Raw genomic sequence first — 17,280 nt, 5'->3', positions numbered from 1 at the left:
CCCTTTCCCACGTTTGTCACGCTGGCGTGCAACGCGACCGATCTTCTCACTGAGGCATAGAAGTGCGTGTGAATTTCGGCTGTGTGGATTCACATTTGGCCAATGTTGTGCGTGTATGAGAGAGAGAAAGAGAATTGGGGGGCGGGGTGGGGAGTGATGGATTAGGTGTTGTGGGACAAGGAAGGAGAATCTTTGGCACAAGGTGCGTCTGCGCTCCGCAGGGCATGCGTCGAACGCTTCCTGCAGCCGTTGTACCTGATGTGAATGTCGTTGTCGGTGTGATTCATGCCGAGAGCAGTTCTGGTCTCTGCTGCGACTGGGATTAGTTACGTAACTTGGGGAGGCTTCCTGGCTGCTCTCTGGACTCCCAGCTGGGCTCGGCCTTGATCTGGTCTCGCAGGGAAGCAGCTGTGGCCTTTGGCCCAGGCCCAGAAATGTGGAGAGCTGGCCAGCTGTCTCGCTGCCCCCAGACTTCCCACAGTGGATGTCTGTGGACATACGAGTTGACTGGCGAGCAGGGCGGAGGGGAGGGGAAGGAGAACTGGGGGTGGGGGCACTTCAGCTTTTACCTCCATCCGGAGCGCTGGCTATGAGCCAGCCTCAGGTACGAGGGAGAGGTTCAGGTTTCTCTCCCTCTATAATAACTGGGGCTTGTTCTCTGTCAAGGAAACCCTGAATTATACCAATCAACGTAATACATATGAAACGCTCCTTTAAATGGAGAGCACTATTGCGGGGGCATGAGACAGGCAAACCATAGCTTTTAAAAGCTTGTCTAGCCAATTAGAATGAAGCTACAGCAGGGAAATGTGATTGCTAAATGCAGTGTCCATATTCAAGAGGCAATATGCCTGTGATTATTAGATGCCGAAGGGCGAGCAAGATGGCGGCGGTGGTGATTATTCTTGCATGGTTTCCTGGATTGTTTATCTGGCCGCAGACTGCTGGGCTAGGTGGTCTGACCCTGGCAGGTCCTAATGTTTCTTCCTAATCCATGATACCTCCACAATTACTGACTTCACCTCATTAACTCAAAGTTGGCCAAAATACTGCCCCTGAACAGGGATGGGAAGGGAGCCTTTGGTCATCCAGATGCTGTTGTACTACAACTCCCATCATCCCTGGCTGCTGGGTTATGGTTCTAATAAACCCCAGAGTGTGGTCCAGGAACGGCCAGGTTGAGGTGGTTCTGTCTGTACTTGCTGGAGCCACTAGTCACCATGAAGTAGGTTGAGTAGCCTGTTGAAGCCGAGCGTCTCCACCCCCATCGTTCAGCCCGGACACTGAGATCCAGCGCCGAGGGCCTTCTGGTGGTTCCCTCATTGCGAGAAGCAAAGCTACAGGGAACCAGGCAGAGGGCCTTCTCGGTAGTGGCACCCGCCCTGTGGAACGCCCTCCCATCAGGGGTCAAGGAGATAAACAACTACCTGACATTTAGAAAATACCTGAAGGCAGCCCTGTTTAGGGAAGTTTTTAATCTGTGATATTTTAATGTATTTTAATATTTGTTGGAAGCTACCCAGGGTGGCTGGGAAGACCCAGCCAGATGGGTGGGGTACAAATAAATTATTATTATTATTATTATTATTATTATTATTATTATCCTCTGAGAAAGGAGTCTCTTCTGCAAGAAGCCCTCCCGCTTCTCATGGTGAGAATGCCAGCATGACCAGTAGTCAGGGATTATGGGAGTTGTAGTCCAAAAACATCTGGAGGGCTACAGGTAACCCCAGCCTTGGTGGAAGAGGAGGGATGGGATCCCACAGCCAATCGTAGTCTCCTTCTGGGACCTGATCCACGGTTGCTGTCATGGCTTGAAATTAAATTCAGGTACATGGAAGAGTGCCTGAAGAAAGACCCGGGGAGATCAATAAGGAAACATTTCCTCTTTCCTTCTTTAGTGCAGCCTTGATTCCAGCGCACTTGTGGGGCTAGCAATGCTTGGGCAAAATGCCATCCTTGGGACGCTTCAGCCTATGTTGCTTTGCCTCCCTCTCCAATACCATATACCGTATTTTTCAGTCCATAAGATGCACTGGACCATAAGACGCACCTATTTTTTAAAGGGGGAAAACAAGAAGGAAAAAATATTCTGCCTCAAACCTGGCGGTGGCTGTGGAAGAGGAGAAAGCAGATTTTGGGGCTGCACGTTCCTCCTCCACAGCCGCTGCCAGCGTCAAAGGGGCATGGGGGGAGGAACGTTCCTCCTTCCTCCCCTGCCCCTTTGCCGCTAGCTTTAAAGCCAGCTGGGGAGAAGGGGAGGACGCTATGGCCTGTCCCTTCTCCCCAGCTGGCTTTAGTGCCGTGCACAGCATCAGGGCGGCTCTTCCCTTCCGGGCCGCTAGGTCCCACCCCTGCTGCCCCCTGCCTCTGGCCGCATTCAGCAAGAGGCGGGGGTCAGCGGAGGAGATGCTGCTGGTTCCTCCCCGCTGCCTCCATTTGCAAAAACAGGCTCCTTCGCTGCCCACCGCCTCTCGCCGCTTGCTTGAAAGGGAGCCTTCGCTCCATAAGACGCACCAATATTTCCCCTTACATTTTAGGAGCGAAAAATACAGTAAGCCCTGCTGTGCCCCATGGCGGAGATGGGGGGGCACAAGAACGTACCCATCCAGCCCTGCTCTGACCATTGGCTGTGTGCCATGGAAGAACCTGGAAATGTCAGCCCCATTCAAGGGCTACCTGTGGAGTTGCAGCTGAGGGAGGCAGAGCATTCCTGAGGAGACCAAACCTTCTCTTGGTGGAGAGTGGCTCTCCTGAACCTCCTCTGTGCCCAGCTTTCCTAACCCTAGGTAGATGTGCTCCTCAGAAAGTCAGCTCTCCATAGTCTGAGATGTTTATCTACCCTTTTGGCTTTCCCTTGTGGTGTTGCCTGCCCTCCACTGACTTCAGACAGATCCTCTCTCTCTCTCTCTCTCCCCCTCTCTCCCTCTCTCTCGTCCCTCTCCTGTAGCATCATGCCCTCCACAGATGACTCAGCTGCTTGCAACTGCAGAATCACACCCGCTTCTTACTCTCTTCTTGTCTCCCTATGGCAGTAACCAGCTGAGGCCCCCCATCCGGGAGTTCCAGATGGGTCTTCGATCAAAGTGATTCCCCTCCCTCAGAAGCAGGAGATAAACCAAATCTTCCAGACATGGAGGTGAGGGGGCAACTCATCAACTCATCCAGCTACAGCTCTTCAGGTACATTCCTTCTGATACAACTGACGACCCCTCCACCCCCCCAAAAAAACAATTTTTTCCCTTCCTGCCTGGCTGATCACCTCGTCCTCCCATTTCTGCACCCTGTGAGAGTTAAATCTGGCACTTGCCATGGATTTCAAACCTTGGGTGACCCTTTTATTCAGGTGTGGGGAAGCATGGACCTGGGGGCTCAATATTGCCCTCCAGACACCCTTATGGGGCCCTTGAAACTCACTCTTTCAGCCACATCCCCTCTCCCCAGGCCTCACCCCTCACGCTGCTTTGCACCCCAAGTGTTTGTCCTCGGATTCTGATCCTGCCTCTTGACAAACAGGGAGGGTGTGTTTAGTGTATGTGTGTGTGTGTGGGTGTAGAAACTACCCTACCATACAAAGATGAAATTTCAGTTTGTTGCTCTTCTAGCTTTTGCCTCTGGCCCCGCCCACCCCTGGCATGTGGCCCTCAGAACATTGCCCACAAGGGACTGCAGCCCCCAGGCTGGAAAAGGATCCCCCCACCCCCTGTTTTAATCATCTGCTCGGCTCTTTCCTCCACAGAGGCTTTGCAGCGGGACCTCTGTCCGCGGATCCGGCTGGAGCGGGTGCAAGAGCTGCTGGAGAAGCAGCGGTCGCTCCAGCAAGTGCTCAGCCTGCGCCTTAAGGAGCTGCGCCGCATTTGCCTTCAGGAGGCTGTGAGTAACCGTTGGCAGGAGCACGTCTTGATGTGGGCGGGCGAGGGGCTGGCGCTGCCTCCAGGACTGGCCAAGAAAGTTACAGCAGTGTGGGAAGCTGAAATTGTCCCTGGATGTAGAAAGCAGCCTGTGTCCCATCAGACGGCAGATTCTCGAGAATCTCAGTTTCATTGGGGCAAATTCCTGGTCCATGTTTGTTGGGGAGCGGAGGGTGAAAGCTGAGGAGAAGTAAAAGTAGAGACCTCTTGAAATTCTCCTCCCTATTTGTGGGTAGAGAAATTGGGGCAGAGGAACCCAGGAGACGAACAGCGATCCAGTGGTGTGTTAGGGAAGAAGGTCACCCTTAGCAGTGGCAGGAGCACAGTTTCTTTCTTTTTTCCTAAAGGGGGGGGGGGGTTGTGCGGCCAACACACACACCTACCTGAAAAAGTGAAGGGCGTTTGAAGAAAATTCTGCCAAGCGGCCTCGTTTTTCTAAGAAAAACTTTGAATTTTTCTCTGGGAAAAAAAGTCTCCTCAAGATCTCAGTGCCGCTCTAATTAAAAGCTGCCATTGGAAAGAGTTTGGGTAATGGGCTGGCTGTCCTCCTCCACGTGTAAGAAAATGCCGGCAGATGCCACCCCCAAGTAGGCCCTGCTCTGTGCTATGTTAGACATAGGTAGGTCAGAGTTCCATCACTGGGCATGGAAGCATGAAGAGGAGCCTACAGAGGGGAGGCCTCTTTGAGAAGTAATACTTCCAGGCTGTGCTGGTCAGGCCACTGGGCGCCCCATTTTCAGAACGGCATTTGGCAAACTGGAGCGCAACTCGTGCAGGTCGGACAGATGAATCAGGGGGTGTAGAAACTCAAGTGGTTTGAGGAATGGTTGAGAAACAGATGGGCGCTTTTAGCCAGGAGAAGATGAAGGTGAGACTCATAGAATCATAGAGTTGGAAGAGACCCCAAGGGCCATCCAGTCCAACCCCCTGCCAAGCCGGAAACACCATCAAAGCATTCCTGACAGATGGCTGTCAAGCCTCTGCTTAAAGACCTCCAAAGAAGGAGACTCCACCACACTCCTTGGTAGCAAATTCCACTGCCGAACAGCTCTCACTGACAACAGCCGTCTTCAAACATCTGGAGAGCTGTCACACAGAAGATGGAGCTGACTTGTTCTCTGTTACTCCAGAGGGGAAGGCTAGTAGAACCAAGGAGTATCCAAGCAGGTTCTATTCAGAGCAGGCCCAGTGGAATGAATGGACCGCATCCACCAATTTCAGTGGGTCTACTCTGGAGTATGACTAATGTGGGATGCAAGCCAGGGAAAGTTCAGGGAACCAGAATTTGGCCATATGTTTGGCAGAGCATCCTCTGATGATAAGAGCTGTTTGACAGTGGAACAGGCTGCCCTCAGAGGTGGTGGCGAGCCATCTTTTGCTGGAGGGATTTAAACCGCAGGATGCTACAACGCATTGAGCAAGGGGGAGGAGGCTAGTTGACCATCAAGATTCCACCCAACCCTTCATTATTCTAGATAAGTTGGATTCATGTATGCTACAACTGCAGCAAGAGTTTTGCTAGCACAAGGTTGGAAGAAGGAAGAAATACCGACGAAGGAACAATGGCAAGAAAAACTGATGAATTATGCGGAATTGGCAAAATCAACAAATAAATTGCGAGAAAAGGACAATCGGGACTTTAAGGAAGAATGGGAACTTTTTACAAATTATTTGAAAAACAACAACAAAGAGACTTAGAGTCACTGGCAGGATTTGAATAAACATACACAGATTATTATTAGTGGAATATGAATTTGAAAAACAGGAAAATAATATTTACAATTGTATAATATGCAGGAACAATATGAATTAACAAAACGGTTAAGGGAGCTGGGGGAAGTCCGGGAGGATGGGAGGGGGAGGGGGGAAATGTAATTGGCTGTAATTGTTGATAATTTGTATGGATTTTAAACTTGCTTAATAACTTTTTTTTTAAGATAAATTGGATTCAGATAATCTAGGGTGGGGATGGGGAGCCTGTGGCCCTCCAGTTGCTGTTGGGAGTCCAGCTGCCTTTAGCCACTCTCATCAGCATGCCCAGTGTTCAAGGACGATGGGAGTTGGAGTCCAGCAGCCTCGGGGGGGGGGGCATAGGTTCATCATCCCTGAAGTAAAGCTGTTAGAGGTTGCGAACCAGTGACAAATCAGAAGTGTGCTGCAGAATAAATAAATGCATGCAGATCTGGTTGGTTTTGTGTGAGCTACCAAAGTTCAGCTGGTCTTGGTGCAGAATTTTAATCTTAAGCACAGGTGTCCCAGCCTGGCCCCGGATGCCTCACCTGGGCAGTAGTATTGACAAAACGCTGCTTGCATCCCTTCCCGTTGCCAGGAACTGACAGGAAAGCTGCCTCCCGAATACCCCCTGGAACCAGGGGAAAGACCCCAGCCCGTGCGCCGGAGGACGGCAGTCGCCTACCGAAATCCCACTGCCCTCAGGAACGAGGTGAGCAGAGGGGGTGGAGGGGGAGCGAGTGGTGGGGGGGAGAGAAGGGCTTCGGGGGTGGCTCTGACAATCCTCCCGTTGCCTTGCAGGAAGCGCCTTCCCTGGAGGAGCTGACTCAGGAGCTGGCTCTGCAACAGCAAGTGGCCGAGGCTGCCCGGCGCCTTGCCGTGGCTCCAGACTTGACGGCTGAGCAGCGCCGCCGGCGGAGGCAGGTCCAGGCAGATGCCGCCCAGCGCCTCCGGGAGCTGGAGGCTCAGGTGGCAGAGTTCCGGGTGCGACTAGGCAAAGGGCCCCCCCAGAGGGGCAGCCATGGTGCGTTGCTCTTCCACCCTTTCAACCCTGTCCCCCTGCCATCTGTGGCTGCATTCCACCCTGCTTGTGCAGAAGATTTCCGCTTGTGCCCGGGTTGGGGGAGCCAGGGAGGTCCCTCAGGTGTTGCCAGACTCGTAACTCCCAACATTGACCATGCAGCCTGGAGCCAAAGGGAGTTGGAGTCCAGCAACACTGGGAGGGCCATATGTTCCCCACCTCTGGTTTGTGCCATGGAACATCTTCTCCCTCCTCTCCATCCCCCCGCAGCCTTCAAAATCTGAAGCACACCTTCAAAATCTGCTTCACGGGGTTGGGAAGACCCTCCAGGGCATATTTTTTGGGTGGCCCTAACCACTACTGGAATGCAGCCCTTGAGAACTTTCCACTGGGATAAGGTCCGAAAGGTGTCCCTCCTCCCCGGTAGCCCAATGGACTGAGTGCATTTCCTGGCAATGTGAGGGTTTCCTGCCATGATTCCTCCTCTTGGGTTGGAAGTGAACTTGTGTGAAGGTAGCAGTTCTCCTACCCAATCTGCTCGGTACCCACCCTATCCTTCTGGTATGTTATGAGGAATGTTAGTCACCGCACCCTGTTTTCTGATTGATCCCTGACTTATCTCTCTTTCATAAAAAACAAAAACAAAAAAAGAAGAGGCTTTTCATTCAGAGAGCAGCTCCCTCTCCGAATCGGCCAGCCATGAAAATGGTAAGTGTGTTTTGCGTTTCTTTCCTAGATTAAGGAGGGAGCAGTTGGTGGTTCTGGGTAAATGGCAAGAGGCTAAAGGGGTGCCTTTGTCAAATGAGAGGTGCTGAAGGCTCAGGCTCTCTTGGTCCCTCATCTTTCGCCCCGGAGATGATGGAGCAAAGGGACTCTGCGTAAGTGTGCTCAAAGTCTTGCCTGCCAGCCTGCTAGTCTAAAGGAGTGTGTATGTGGGTGGCGTCTTAATTAATGCCCGATCTGAGTGCATAGTGTCATCAATGGGATCCGGAAGTGAGTTGAAAATAAACCCTACTTTGGAGTCAGCTTTTTGGAAGAAGCATGTTCTAATGTGGGTCAGGGTGAGGGAAGAGAACCTTTTCATAGCAAATTTGCCGGAGCAAATCAAAGGTGATGAAGAAACATGGCCCAAACATGGTGTTGGGGGAGCAGAGGAGCAGGTGTGGCCCCAGCATTGAGCATTGCTGTCAATTAGCCCAGGCGGGTGGGAGCCCAGAGCCCAGCAGGCAGGGGGAACCGAGTTGGATGAGCTGGTACCTCCTCTAGCAATTCCCTGGTCCTCCTCAGATGGTAAAACTGCTCTTGGACTGTACCATTCCAGACTGCAGGTAGCAGCTGCAGAACGGCATGCCCCTCCAAAAAGTTAGCTAGGACTTCTAACTTTCTCCCTTGCATTGTGTGTGTATATGTTACATGTACAAACTAGGAACACTTTCACCACATAGAATTGTAGAGTTGGTACCCTGAAGATCATCTGAAGTCCAATATGCAGCTGTCCCACATGGGGATCGAACCTGCAACCTTGGAGTTATCAGCATCACACTCTGACCATCTGAAATATCCAGGCTGAGGGTGATCACATTTATGTTCAGAAAGTATAAACTGTTGGACTACCATGTTTTTTTTAAATTGTTGTTGTTTTTGCCGAGGTAGGGGTATGTGGATGCTTCTACCCTGTGCCCTGTGCTCTGTCCTCAGACGACCCCCACAGCTTCCACCCCTCCAAAGTCTCCAACCACCAGGGGACTTTTTTTGACCGTCCTTCGCCGCCTAAGGCCCGAGATCACCTGCGTGCCATTTCCAGTAGCCCCGACCGCCGACCAGGATGGCGGCTTTTGCAGCCGGACCTGTACAACGAGGGCAAGGATCGCAGGAACTCTGTTGCCAGCCCTGCCAGGTGACTAGGAGCTGCCTGCAGACCTCCGGCCTTTTGCGTGTGTCTCTCCAGCAGCAAAGTGAACCGGTGGGAGGAGGGGGTTTGCTGCTGAGCTGGTTGACACCCAGGGAGCCCCTTTAAGGGCCCATTGCAAGGAACCAGTTACAGGTGGGTAGCCGTGTTGGTCTGCCATAGTCGAAACAAAATAGAAAATTCTTTGAAAGAATTTCAAAGAAACTGAAGAAGTGTGCATGCACACGAAAGCTCATACCAAGAACAAACTCAGTTGGTCTCTAAGGTGCTACTGGAAAGAATTTTCTATTTTGTTTCCATTGCAAGGAACGTGCAGCAAAAGGAGGTGTTAAGAGTGGACTGGAGCAGAGTGCCGTTTTTGAATGCTGCCCCACATAAAAATGCGAAACACACAGCTCCCCGCCAGTAGAAAGCTAGCGCATGACGGAGAAAGGGAGTGAGCTAGACTGCGACCCAAATGCTGGCCTTCTATGGCAGGGTGTTTGGGTTTGTTTCTTCAACAGAGAGAAACTTTAAAATAAATTTGATGCCTGCCTAGCAATCTCAAATGGCTTCTCCTGCTCTGCCTCCTCAGGAGTTGCACATGTAAACCTGGCAGCTGATTTTCCTTAAAGGTTGGAGATGGGGGAGACCATATAACTCTTCCTACATTGGCTCCCAGTATGTTTCCAGGCACAATTCAAGGTGTTGGTGCTGACCTTTAAAGCCCTAAATGGCCTCGGCCCAGTAAGACCTGAAGGAGCATCTCCACCCCCCATTGTTCAGCCCAGACACTGAGGGCTTTCTGGCGGTTCCCTCCCTGCGAGAAGTGAGGTTACAGGGAAACCGGCAGAGGGCCTTCTCGGTAGTGGTGCCTGCCCTGTGGAACGCCCTCCCATCAGATGTCAAGGCTATAACTGTACAGCCTTTAGAAGACATCTGAAGGCAGCCCTGTATAGGGAACTCTAAAGATTGATGTTTAATTGTGTTTTTATATTTTGCTGGAAGCTGCCCAGAGTGGCTGGGGCAACCCAGTCAGATGGGTGCCATATAAATAATAAAATTGTTGTTATTATTATTATTATTATTATTAAGAACGGAAAATTAGCTGCTAGGTATAACAGTGGAATAAGAAACCCAGCCAACTGACACTACATTTTGTCTTAACAATAAGGGCAGATCTGAGATGGTGCCTTTCTTCCCAGATTCATAAGGACGATAGAGATCGGTACTTCAAGCCTCTCTCGACACCTTTGCCTCTAGGGTCAGCTTTTGGAGCAGGAGTAGCCATGCAGATGGTCTTGGGCAGGGGTAGGCAACCTAAGGCCCGGGGGCCGGATGCGGCCCAATCGCCTTCTCACTCCGGCCCACGGGCGGTCCGGGAATCAGCGTGTTTTTACATGAGTAGAATGTGTCCTTTTGTTTAAAATGCACCTCTGGGTTATTTGTGGGGCATAGGAATTGGTTCATTTCCCCCCCAAAAATATAGTCTGGCCCACCACATGTTCTGAGGGACAGTGGACTGGCCCATGGCTGAAAAGGGTTGCTGACCCCTGGTCTTGGGACTCCTATGAACCCTCGTCAGCATGTCGAATGACCTGGGATTATGGAAGTTTTGGCCAAGAACATTTGGAGGGCACTCTGGTGTTTTCTGCAAGCAGAACTGAACTACTTGTAACTCGAGCTTCTTAGAGTTAGCACATACCTGCTTGGAAGCGGAAGGTGTTAATGGGATTACAGCTTACCTATGTATACACACACACACACACACACACACACACACACACACGTGAACATGTGCCAAGTGGTGTACATAGGTGCTGAACAGGACTGACTCTTAGAAATTAAATAGAAAATTCTTTCCAGTAGCAGCTTAGAGACCAACTGAGTTTGTTCTTGGTATGAGCTTTCGTGTGCATGCACACGAAAGCTCATACCAAGAACAAACTCAGTTGGTCTCTAAGGTGCTACTGGAAAGAATTTTCTATTTTGTTTCGACTATGGCAGACCAACACGGCTACCCACCTGTAACTGAATCTTAGAAATTATTTTGTCTCTGCTTGTTTGCAGCCCAAGCCGCACCCTCCCCAGGAGTGCTTCCAGCTTTGAGGGCCGGAGTGTCCCAGCAACGCCAGTGTTGGCAAGGAGCGCTTGCGCAGGCGGCCACCAGTTCAGGTGAGCTAACGCTGGGTTAGAATCATAGAATCCTAGAGTTGGAAGAGACCACAAGGGCCATCCAGTCCAACCCCCTGCCAAGCAGGAAACACCATCAAAGCATTCCTGACAGATGGAATCCAGTGGCTGGATATGAGGTTGGGCTGGAGGCAGAGTGGGGTGGTGGTTGTATGTGGGATTTGCGAGAAATTTAGCTGATCAGTGCTTTTTTCTGGGGGGGGGGGCGCAGGTGTACGCATACCCCCTAAACATTTTGTGAATCGTTTTTTTTTTCTTTTTTTCTTTTTACAAAAAAATTATTGGATTTTCCAAATTAAACCAGTTACAAATACCTTACTCGGGACCTCCTCTCGCCCTCCCTTATGCGTTCATTTCGAATCTTCTTTAGTAACTTTGTAACATTGCAAAATCTAAATCCTTATAATTAATCTTAATCTTGCAATTATAATCAACAAATCTTATATCATAAAATTTATTCTTATCAAATAAAGCATCACATTCCAAATCTTAACTTCTTATATCCTTCCTTCTCTTAACTCAGTAAAGCTGTTGCTCTTATTACTTCTAATTCCAACTTCAAAATTATTATAATCAACTCATTTTCATAAAACCTAAATAATTCTTCCATTCTCCAGATCCTTTTTACCCTCTGACGTCGGAGTACCATGGTAAGCCTTCTTATTAAATCTCATAAATCCCTTTACCCCACCCCATTTTGTGAATCTTAAGTTTGACCTCATTGAGGGGCAGTATTTCAATATGCGCAGGAAAATGAGAGTACCCCTAAACATTTTTTTTTAAGAAAAAAGTACTGATCATAATTATTATTACAAGATAAGAAAGTCACATTTTTATAGATGTTTTTATCATTATAGACCTACTACATTCTAACAATCGCCAAATTTACTTCTAAATCGTTCTACGTTAAAATAAACTTTAACCTCCTGTGATACAACTATAAATACATTCTAAAATGTTATATTAAATATTGTTTTAAGTTTCTGTATCGTAAATGATTTATTATAACAGCAGCGCTGGAAAGTCTTTAAATAATTCTAGTTGATGTTCTCGTTTCATATATTTAATAAAGAGGGATCTTTCTTTATCTTTATGTTTGCCTTAAACAGACGGTTTCTGTTAATTTAGTCATTGTGCCACGATTAGCAAATTTTATCAAGCCATTCTTGTTGTGTCGGAACTCTTGGAGTACGCCATTTGAACGCTCTCAATATTTTGGCAGCTGTTAACGAAGCCCTGTCTAAATTAGAATGTTCTGATCTCACATCTTCCTTCAAGATACCCGAGAAGAATTATCAGACAGTTCCTGTGTATGCGATACACTTGTTTTCCCCCCAAATAATTATTGCATAACTGCCAAAACACGTGACTTTCTCCTCACATCTTCAACAGATTCCACAAACATCTGGAATGGCTTCTCTTGACACCTCTCTGTCTTTCTGCGTCTCAGGTCCGAGGCCCCAGCCCTACACCCCCGGCAATGGTCAGGCAGCCACGACTCCCAGCTTGGACCCCCGAGCCGCGACACCAGCGCTGACCGGGCCTCCCTCTTCGCCGCTCGGACCCGTCGCAGCAACAGCTCAGAAGCCCTGATTGAGCGGGCCCCATCGGATGACCCTCTCTTCCCCGCTGCCCCCCCTTTTAAAAGTGCGGAGGCCCTGACCCCTTCCATCTCTGGCCGCAACTCTCGGGCCCCTTACAACGACCTCCTTCTGGACTACTACCTGGAGCGCAGGTGCTGGGGCGGAGGCGAGCACCTTTCGCGCCGGGACGGGCCCCCCCAGCTGGAGTGGGGGGCCTATCCCGAGAGCCCGCTGCAGCGCCGAGCCCGGCCGGCTGCCCGCACCAAATCCTGCGGCCCGCTGTTGCCCCCCCAGTCCCGGGAGGTCGGTTACGGGCCCCCGTTGCCCCCCCAGCGCAACTTCCACAAAGCCCTGGCCCTGGAGGGACTCCGGGACTGGTACCTGCGCAACGCTGGAGTCAGCCAGCGGGGGGCGCTAGAGAGACGGGGACCCTCGCACCCCAGCCACCAGCCGCTCCGCAGCTATTATGAGCCAGCTGCCGCCAACCCCGAGACGGGCTACTATGGGGCGCCAGGGGGGCTGCCCCACTCAGTGAGCTACGCCGGGCAGCCGCTATATGGCAGGTATGGGGCACGACTCCACTATTTGCCCCGGTAACCGCATCCGCCCCATTCATCCTGCTTGCCTAACACCGCTTCCGTAGAGTCTGCCTGTCTTTCTGTCTTTCTGCTCTCTTTTTTTCGGGCGCTTCCACCATGCTGCACTTTCCCTCAGCTGCTCGGGAATTCTTGTGCTTCGTTTTCTGTTGTCGTTTCTCCCCACCCACTAAAAGTGCATTATTGGGGTTTTGGGGTGGGGGTGGGAGGAGACCCTTATGTTGCTGCCTCTTGGTCCATTTCCGAAGGATCTGAAGGGGGTCAATTGAGCTGCCAAGGGGCTGGAGTTTGGGGTGGACTTGGAAGCTGTCGTGGGATGAAAGGAAGATATCTGTACTTCTCGCTGTGTTCCTCCTTGCCTAATTCTTTTCTTCTTCTTCTTCTTTCTCTCTCTCCCTCCCTCTCCGCCTTTTGATGCCCTGCTATGCCCTCCCCAGACCCTTTGGGGAACTGCTTTACATGGATGACTCTGCTGGCCCCTACAGCTTGGACTCCACAGAGCAGCCAGCCCCGGGGACATTGGTCTGACCCTCCCCACCCCAGGGGAAATTGAATTTGGTCTCTTTTTCTTTTCTTCGCTGGTGCCTCGTGTGTGCGTGTGTTACACCATGTTGTGGGGACGGGACTCCCTGCTGGCAGGGTTTATATACTATATCTATATATCTGTATGTGTGTGTGTGAGAGAGAGAGAGAGAGAGAGAAATTGAGTGTGTGAAGGTGGGTTGTTGCATGTCACACTGGACACACAACTGGGGGGTAGGCCAGGAATGTCTCCCCAGTTCTTCCTACACATTATTAAACTTTTACCATTTGAGATTTTTTATTTTATTTGAGGGGATATGTATTTACTGTACCCCACTGCCACTCACTCCCACCCCAAAAGGGTTTAACTGCTGCGGGTTGCCCTCTAGGGAGCGGCGCAATGTTTCTGCCCCGGTGCTGTGTGGCGTTTTCAACCCGAGACCCTGGAATGTATCGTGGAGGGGCGTGCAGGTGTTTCTTGGGGGCAAAAGGCTGCATAGGGCAGACCCGCCATCTTGCTGTGGAATTTCAGTTCTCTTTAAAAATGTCCGGAAGAGAGGGAAATAATCTACACCCGCCACACACACCCCATGAGCAATTTCTGTTCACCCCCCTGCTCACTTCTGACAGGGGGTGGGGTGGGGGAGACTTCTGCAGAAAAGGGACTCCAGGTAAGGGAAATGCAAGCTCCCCCCCTTTTTTTTTAAGGTCCAGCTGCTTCCTGGCAGGTGAAACTGGGATGGGTGCTATAGGATGAGAGTTCTTGCTTTCAGTTCATCTCAAATTGAAGGTGAAATTGAAATTGTTTCTCCCCCCCCCCTTGCCCAGAGGTTGTTGCATAACAGGGCCCATCACTCATGGCTTTGCTGCCTGGGACTTAAGGGAGTTGGGAACCCAACAAGACCTTTGAGGGCCACAGGCCTCAAAGAAAGGGGTGTGTGTGTGGGTGTGTCAGAAGCTACCGGCTGAAATGGCCGCCCATTATGGTGGCTGTGGGAACCGCGGGGGTTTCTGTTACTGCTGTGAGCGCGAAATTCGACTCGGTCCGCGGGCAAGTGTCTAAAAAGCACAGGCAGAGAGACCCTTTCGCGAACCCCATTCAACCATGCTGCCGGCCCCCCTCCTCTCCCTTGTCCCGCAGTGTTACAAAGGGGGGGGGGAAAACCCTTGCTTTCCTTTAAAAGCTTTTTAAAAATGTGGTGGTTTTTCCTCTTCACAGCTGCACAACAAGTGGTCACGTCCTTTAATAATCTCTGTTTTTGCCCATTGAATCCAGATCATATTTTGGGGGGGGGGGTAAGGGAGGGGGGTGAAGGAGGGATAAAGGAGGGCTCTTCTCCCCGCCCCACACACCCCTCACGCCACTTCCCTCTGTGACAGACCAAGGTTCACAGCAGCAGAGTCACTGTCCTGCGTGTCTTTTTAATATTCACTGCTGTACAGATTGTATATGGGGGGCCTGAATGTAAAACTGAGCACTGTGCATATGAAATGAGAAAGGGTTTCTATAATAAAGATTGTAAAGGCGAGCGAGGCTGTGTGGTTTGATGGTCTCCCCGGCCACTCTGGGCGGCCTCCAACAAATATTAAAATATAATACAAAGTCACAAATTAAAAACTTCCCAAATAGGGCTGCCTTCAGGTATTTTCTAAATGACAGGTTGTTGTTTATCTCTTTGACATGAGATGTGAGGGCGTTCCACAGGGCGGGCGCCACTACCGAGAAGGCCCTCTGCCTGGTTCTCTGTAGCTTTGCTTCTCGCAGTGAGGGAACTGCTAGAAGGCCCTTGACGCTGGATCTCAGTGTCCGGGCTGAACGATGGGAATGGAGATGCTCCTTCAGGTATACAGGACTGAGGCCATTTAGGGCTTTAAAGGTCATCACCAACACTTTGAAATGTGCTCGGAAACGTACTGGGAGCCAGTGCAGATCTGCATTAACCAGGAATGGCTACTCTTCCCTGGTTCTATACATGGAGTCACTAAGAGAGATATCGGAATTTCCCCCCTGTGCGCTGAGAGGCAAAGAGTCCATCTTGACTGTGAACAGGCTTAAGAGCAGCAACTATTTCCCAGTGACTTGACCAACGTAAACATTTGGAAAGTTTTTAGTTCATAGGTATCATACCCCTCAATATCCAATTTTCTTTGAGCCATGCTCTCAGGTGAGATTGCAGCCCCAAAATATGTGCATTCCAGTTTTCCGCTGGGACATGTTGGAGGGTATGAGAAGTATCCACCCACCCGGTGGACTCTGTGATTACCTTACCCACATACCTTGTTCTTGATGTCTTCAAAAGTAGGTTGGTTGCAGCACCAACACCAAAAGTATTCTGTGGTCTGTAAATCCTTCGCTTGGAATTGCTACGCTTGGCGAAAACTCCGTAATTACTCAACGGGCAGAGAAAAACTGCACCAGCGCCGAACTTGCCGCACACACTTCCAGCCCTTCCTCCACACATTGCAAGGGAGGGCCCTGCAACAAAATCTTGCAGCGTGCTCTCACTTCTTGGCAAGAGTGCTCCCATTTCTGCAACGGGCCATTCTGCAAGGGGAAGGAACATAGCCAGAATGGTAGCTAGGTGATCTTGCACCCCTGGCCATGGACAAATTAGCTCTCCTTTCCACCTGTCCTCCAAACCCCACCCCCTCCACCCATTCAATTCACCCTTTATTTAAAACCTTTTCTTAAGAAAATAATGTTTTTATTTATAGACATATTTGTGGACATACAGTGGTACCTTGGGTTACGTACACTTCAGGTTACAGACTCCGCTAACCCAGAAATAACGCTTCAGGTTAAGAACTTTGCTTCAGGATAAGAACAGAAATCGTGCTCTGGCGGTGCAGCGGCAGAGGGAGGCCCCATTAGCCAAAGTGGTGCTTCAGGTTAAGAACAGTTTCAGGTTAAGAACGGACCTCTGGAACGAATTAAGTACGTAACCAGAGGTACCACTGTATTTTTAAGCCAATTTTGGTCCCCCTCCTCACCTGCGCCCCAGGCGGGGGCCCACCTCACGATGCCCTAGCTACGGTGGTCCTAACCATAGCTGAGTGTTGGTACAAGTGTTTTGCATGCAGAAGGCTGTTGATTCAATCCCCCACATCTCCAGGTAGGGCTGCAAATCACTTCTGGTCTCAAATCCTAGAGAGCTGCGACCAGTCAGTGTAGACACTGGGAGACTAGATGAGCCAAGGCTTGTTCTCGGTACAAGGTAGGTCCCAATGTTCATTAGGGCTTTCTCATCCACCTGGCCTGTTTTTCTGTATTTCTTTTCCAGCTGATTAAACATTCAGCATGCTCACTGCACTTTTTTTTTTTTTTTTTGGTGGGATTACCTCCTTAAGGTTTTTCCTCTCTTTTTTGCATTTCAGCAAACCTCAGAGTTTGCCGATTCCTCCCTCCTGGGCCCCCATTTTGTCTGCGATCTTTGGCAGCAGCACTCACCATCCAAGATCACTATTAGAGCAAGAGAGAGACCTAACCTGCTGTTGATTAAGATGCAAAAGCAATTATTTAAAGGTAAAGGGACCCCTGACCATTAGGTCCAGTCATGTCTGACTTGGGTTGCGGCGCTCATCTCGCTTTACTGGCCAAGGGAGCCGGCGTACAGCTTCCGGGTCATGTGGCCAGCATGACAAAGCCGCTTCTGGCGAACCAGAGCAGCACATGGAAACGCTGTTTACCTTTCCGCTGGAGCGGTACCTATTTATCTTCTTGCACTTTGACGTGCTTTCGAACTGCTAGGTGGGCAGGAGCTGGGACCGAGCAACGGGAGCTCACCCCGTCGCGGGGATTCAAACCGCCGACCTTCTGATCAGCAAGCCCTAGGCT

At 50.4% G+C, this 17,280-nt stretch overlaps 1 protein-coding gene across 4 annotated transcripts in view; it reads left to right on the top strand.

Moving 5' to 3' along the window:
* CCDC120 (coiled-coil domain containing 120) overlaps positions 1–14,733 on the top strand; it is a 40,321-nt gene extending 25,588 nt beyond the window's left edge. The window contains exons 2-10 of one of the 4 annotated variants that reach the window (XM_033173472.1): positions 3,036–3,182; positions 3,740–3,873; positions 6,241–6,354; positions 6,444–6,666; positions 7,318–7,371; positions 8,362–8,560; positions 10,622–10,726; positions 12,195–12,890; positions 13,361–14,733. In XM_033173472.1, coding sequence (XP_033029363.1) covers positions 3,134–3,182; positions 3,740–3,873; positions 6,241–6,354; positions 6,444–6,666; positions 7,318–7,371; positions 8,362–8,560; positions 10,622–10,726; positions 12,195–12,890; positions 13,361–13,451 — 1,665 coding nt within the window. In that variant the 5' untranslated portion in view covers positions 3,036–3,133 and the 3' untranslated portion in view covers positions 13,452–14,733. Of the gene's footprint in view, positions 1–3,035; positions 3,183–3,739; positions 3,874–6,240; positions 6,355–6,443; positions 6,667–7,314; positions 7,372–8,316; positions 8,561–10,621; positions 10,727–12,194; positions 12,891–13,360 lie in introns of all 4 variants that reach the window. The other 3 variants (XM_033173470.1, XM_033173471.1, XM_033173469.1) reach the window with 3 other exon arrangements.
* The last annotated feature ends 2,547 nt before the right edge of the window (positions 14,734–17,280 follow it).

Source organism: Lacerta agilis, chromosome 16 (assembly GCF_009819535.1).
Source record: "Lacerta agilis isolate rLacAgi1 chromosome 16, rLacAgi1.pri, whole genome shotgun sequence".
NCBI classification, from domain to species: Eukaryota; Metazoa; Chordata; class Lepidosauria; order Squamata; family Lacertidae; genus Lacerta; species Lacerta agilis.
This window is presented reverse-complemented; position numbering and strand designations above follow the sequence as displayed.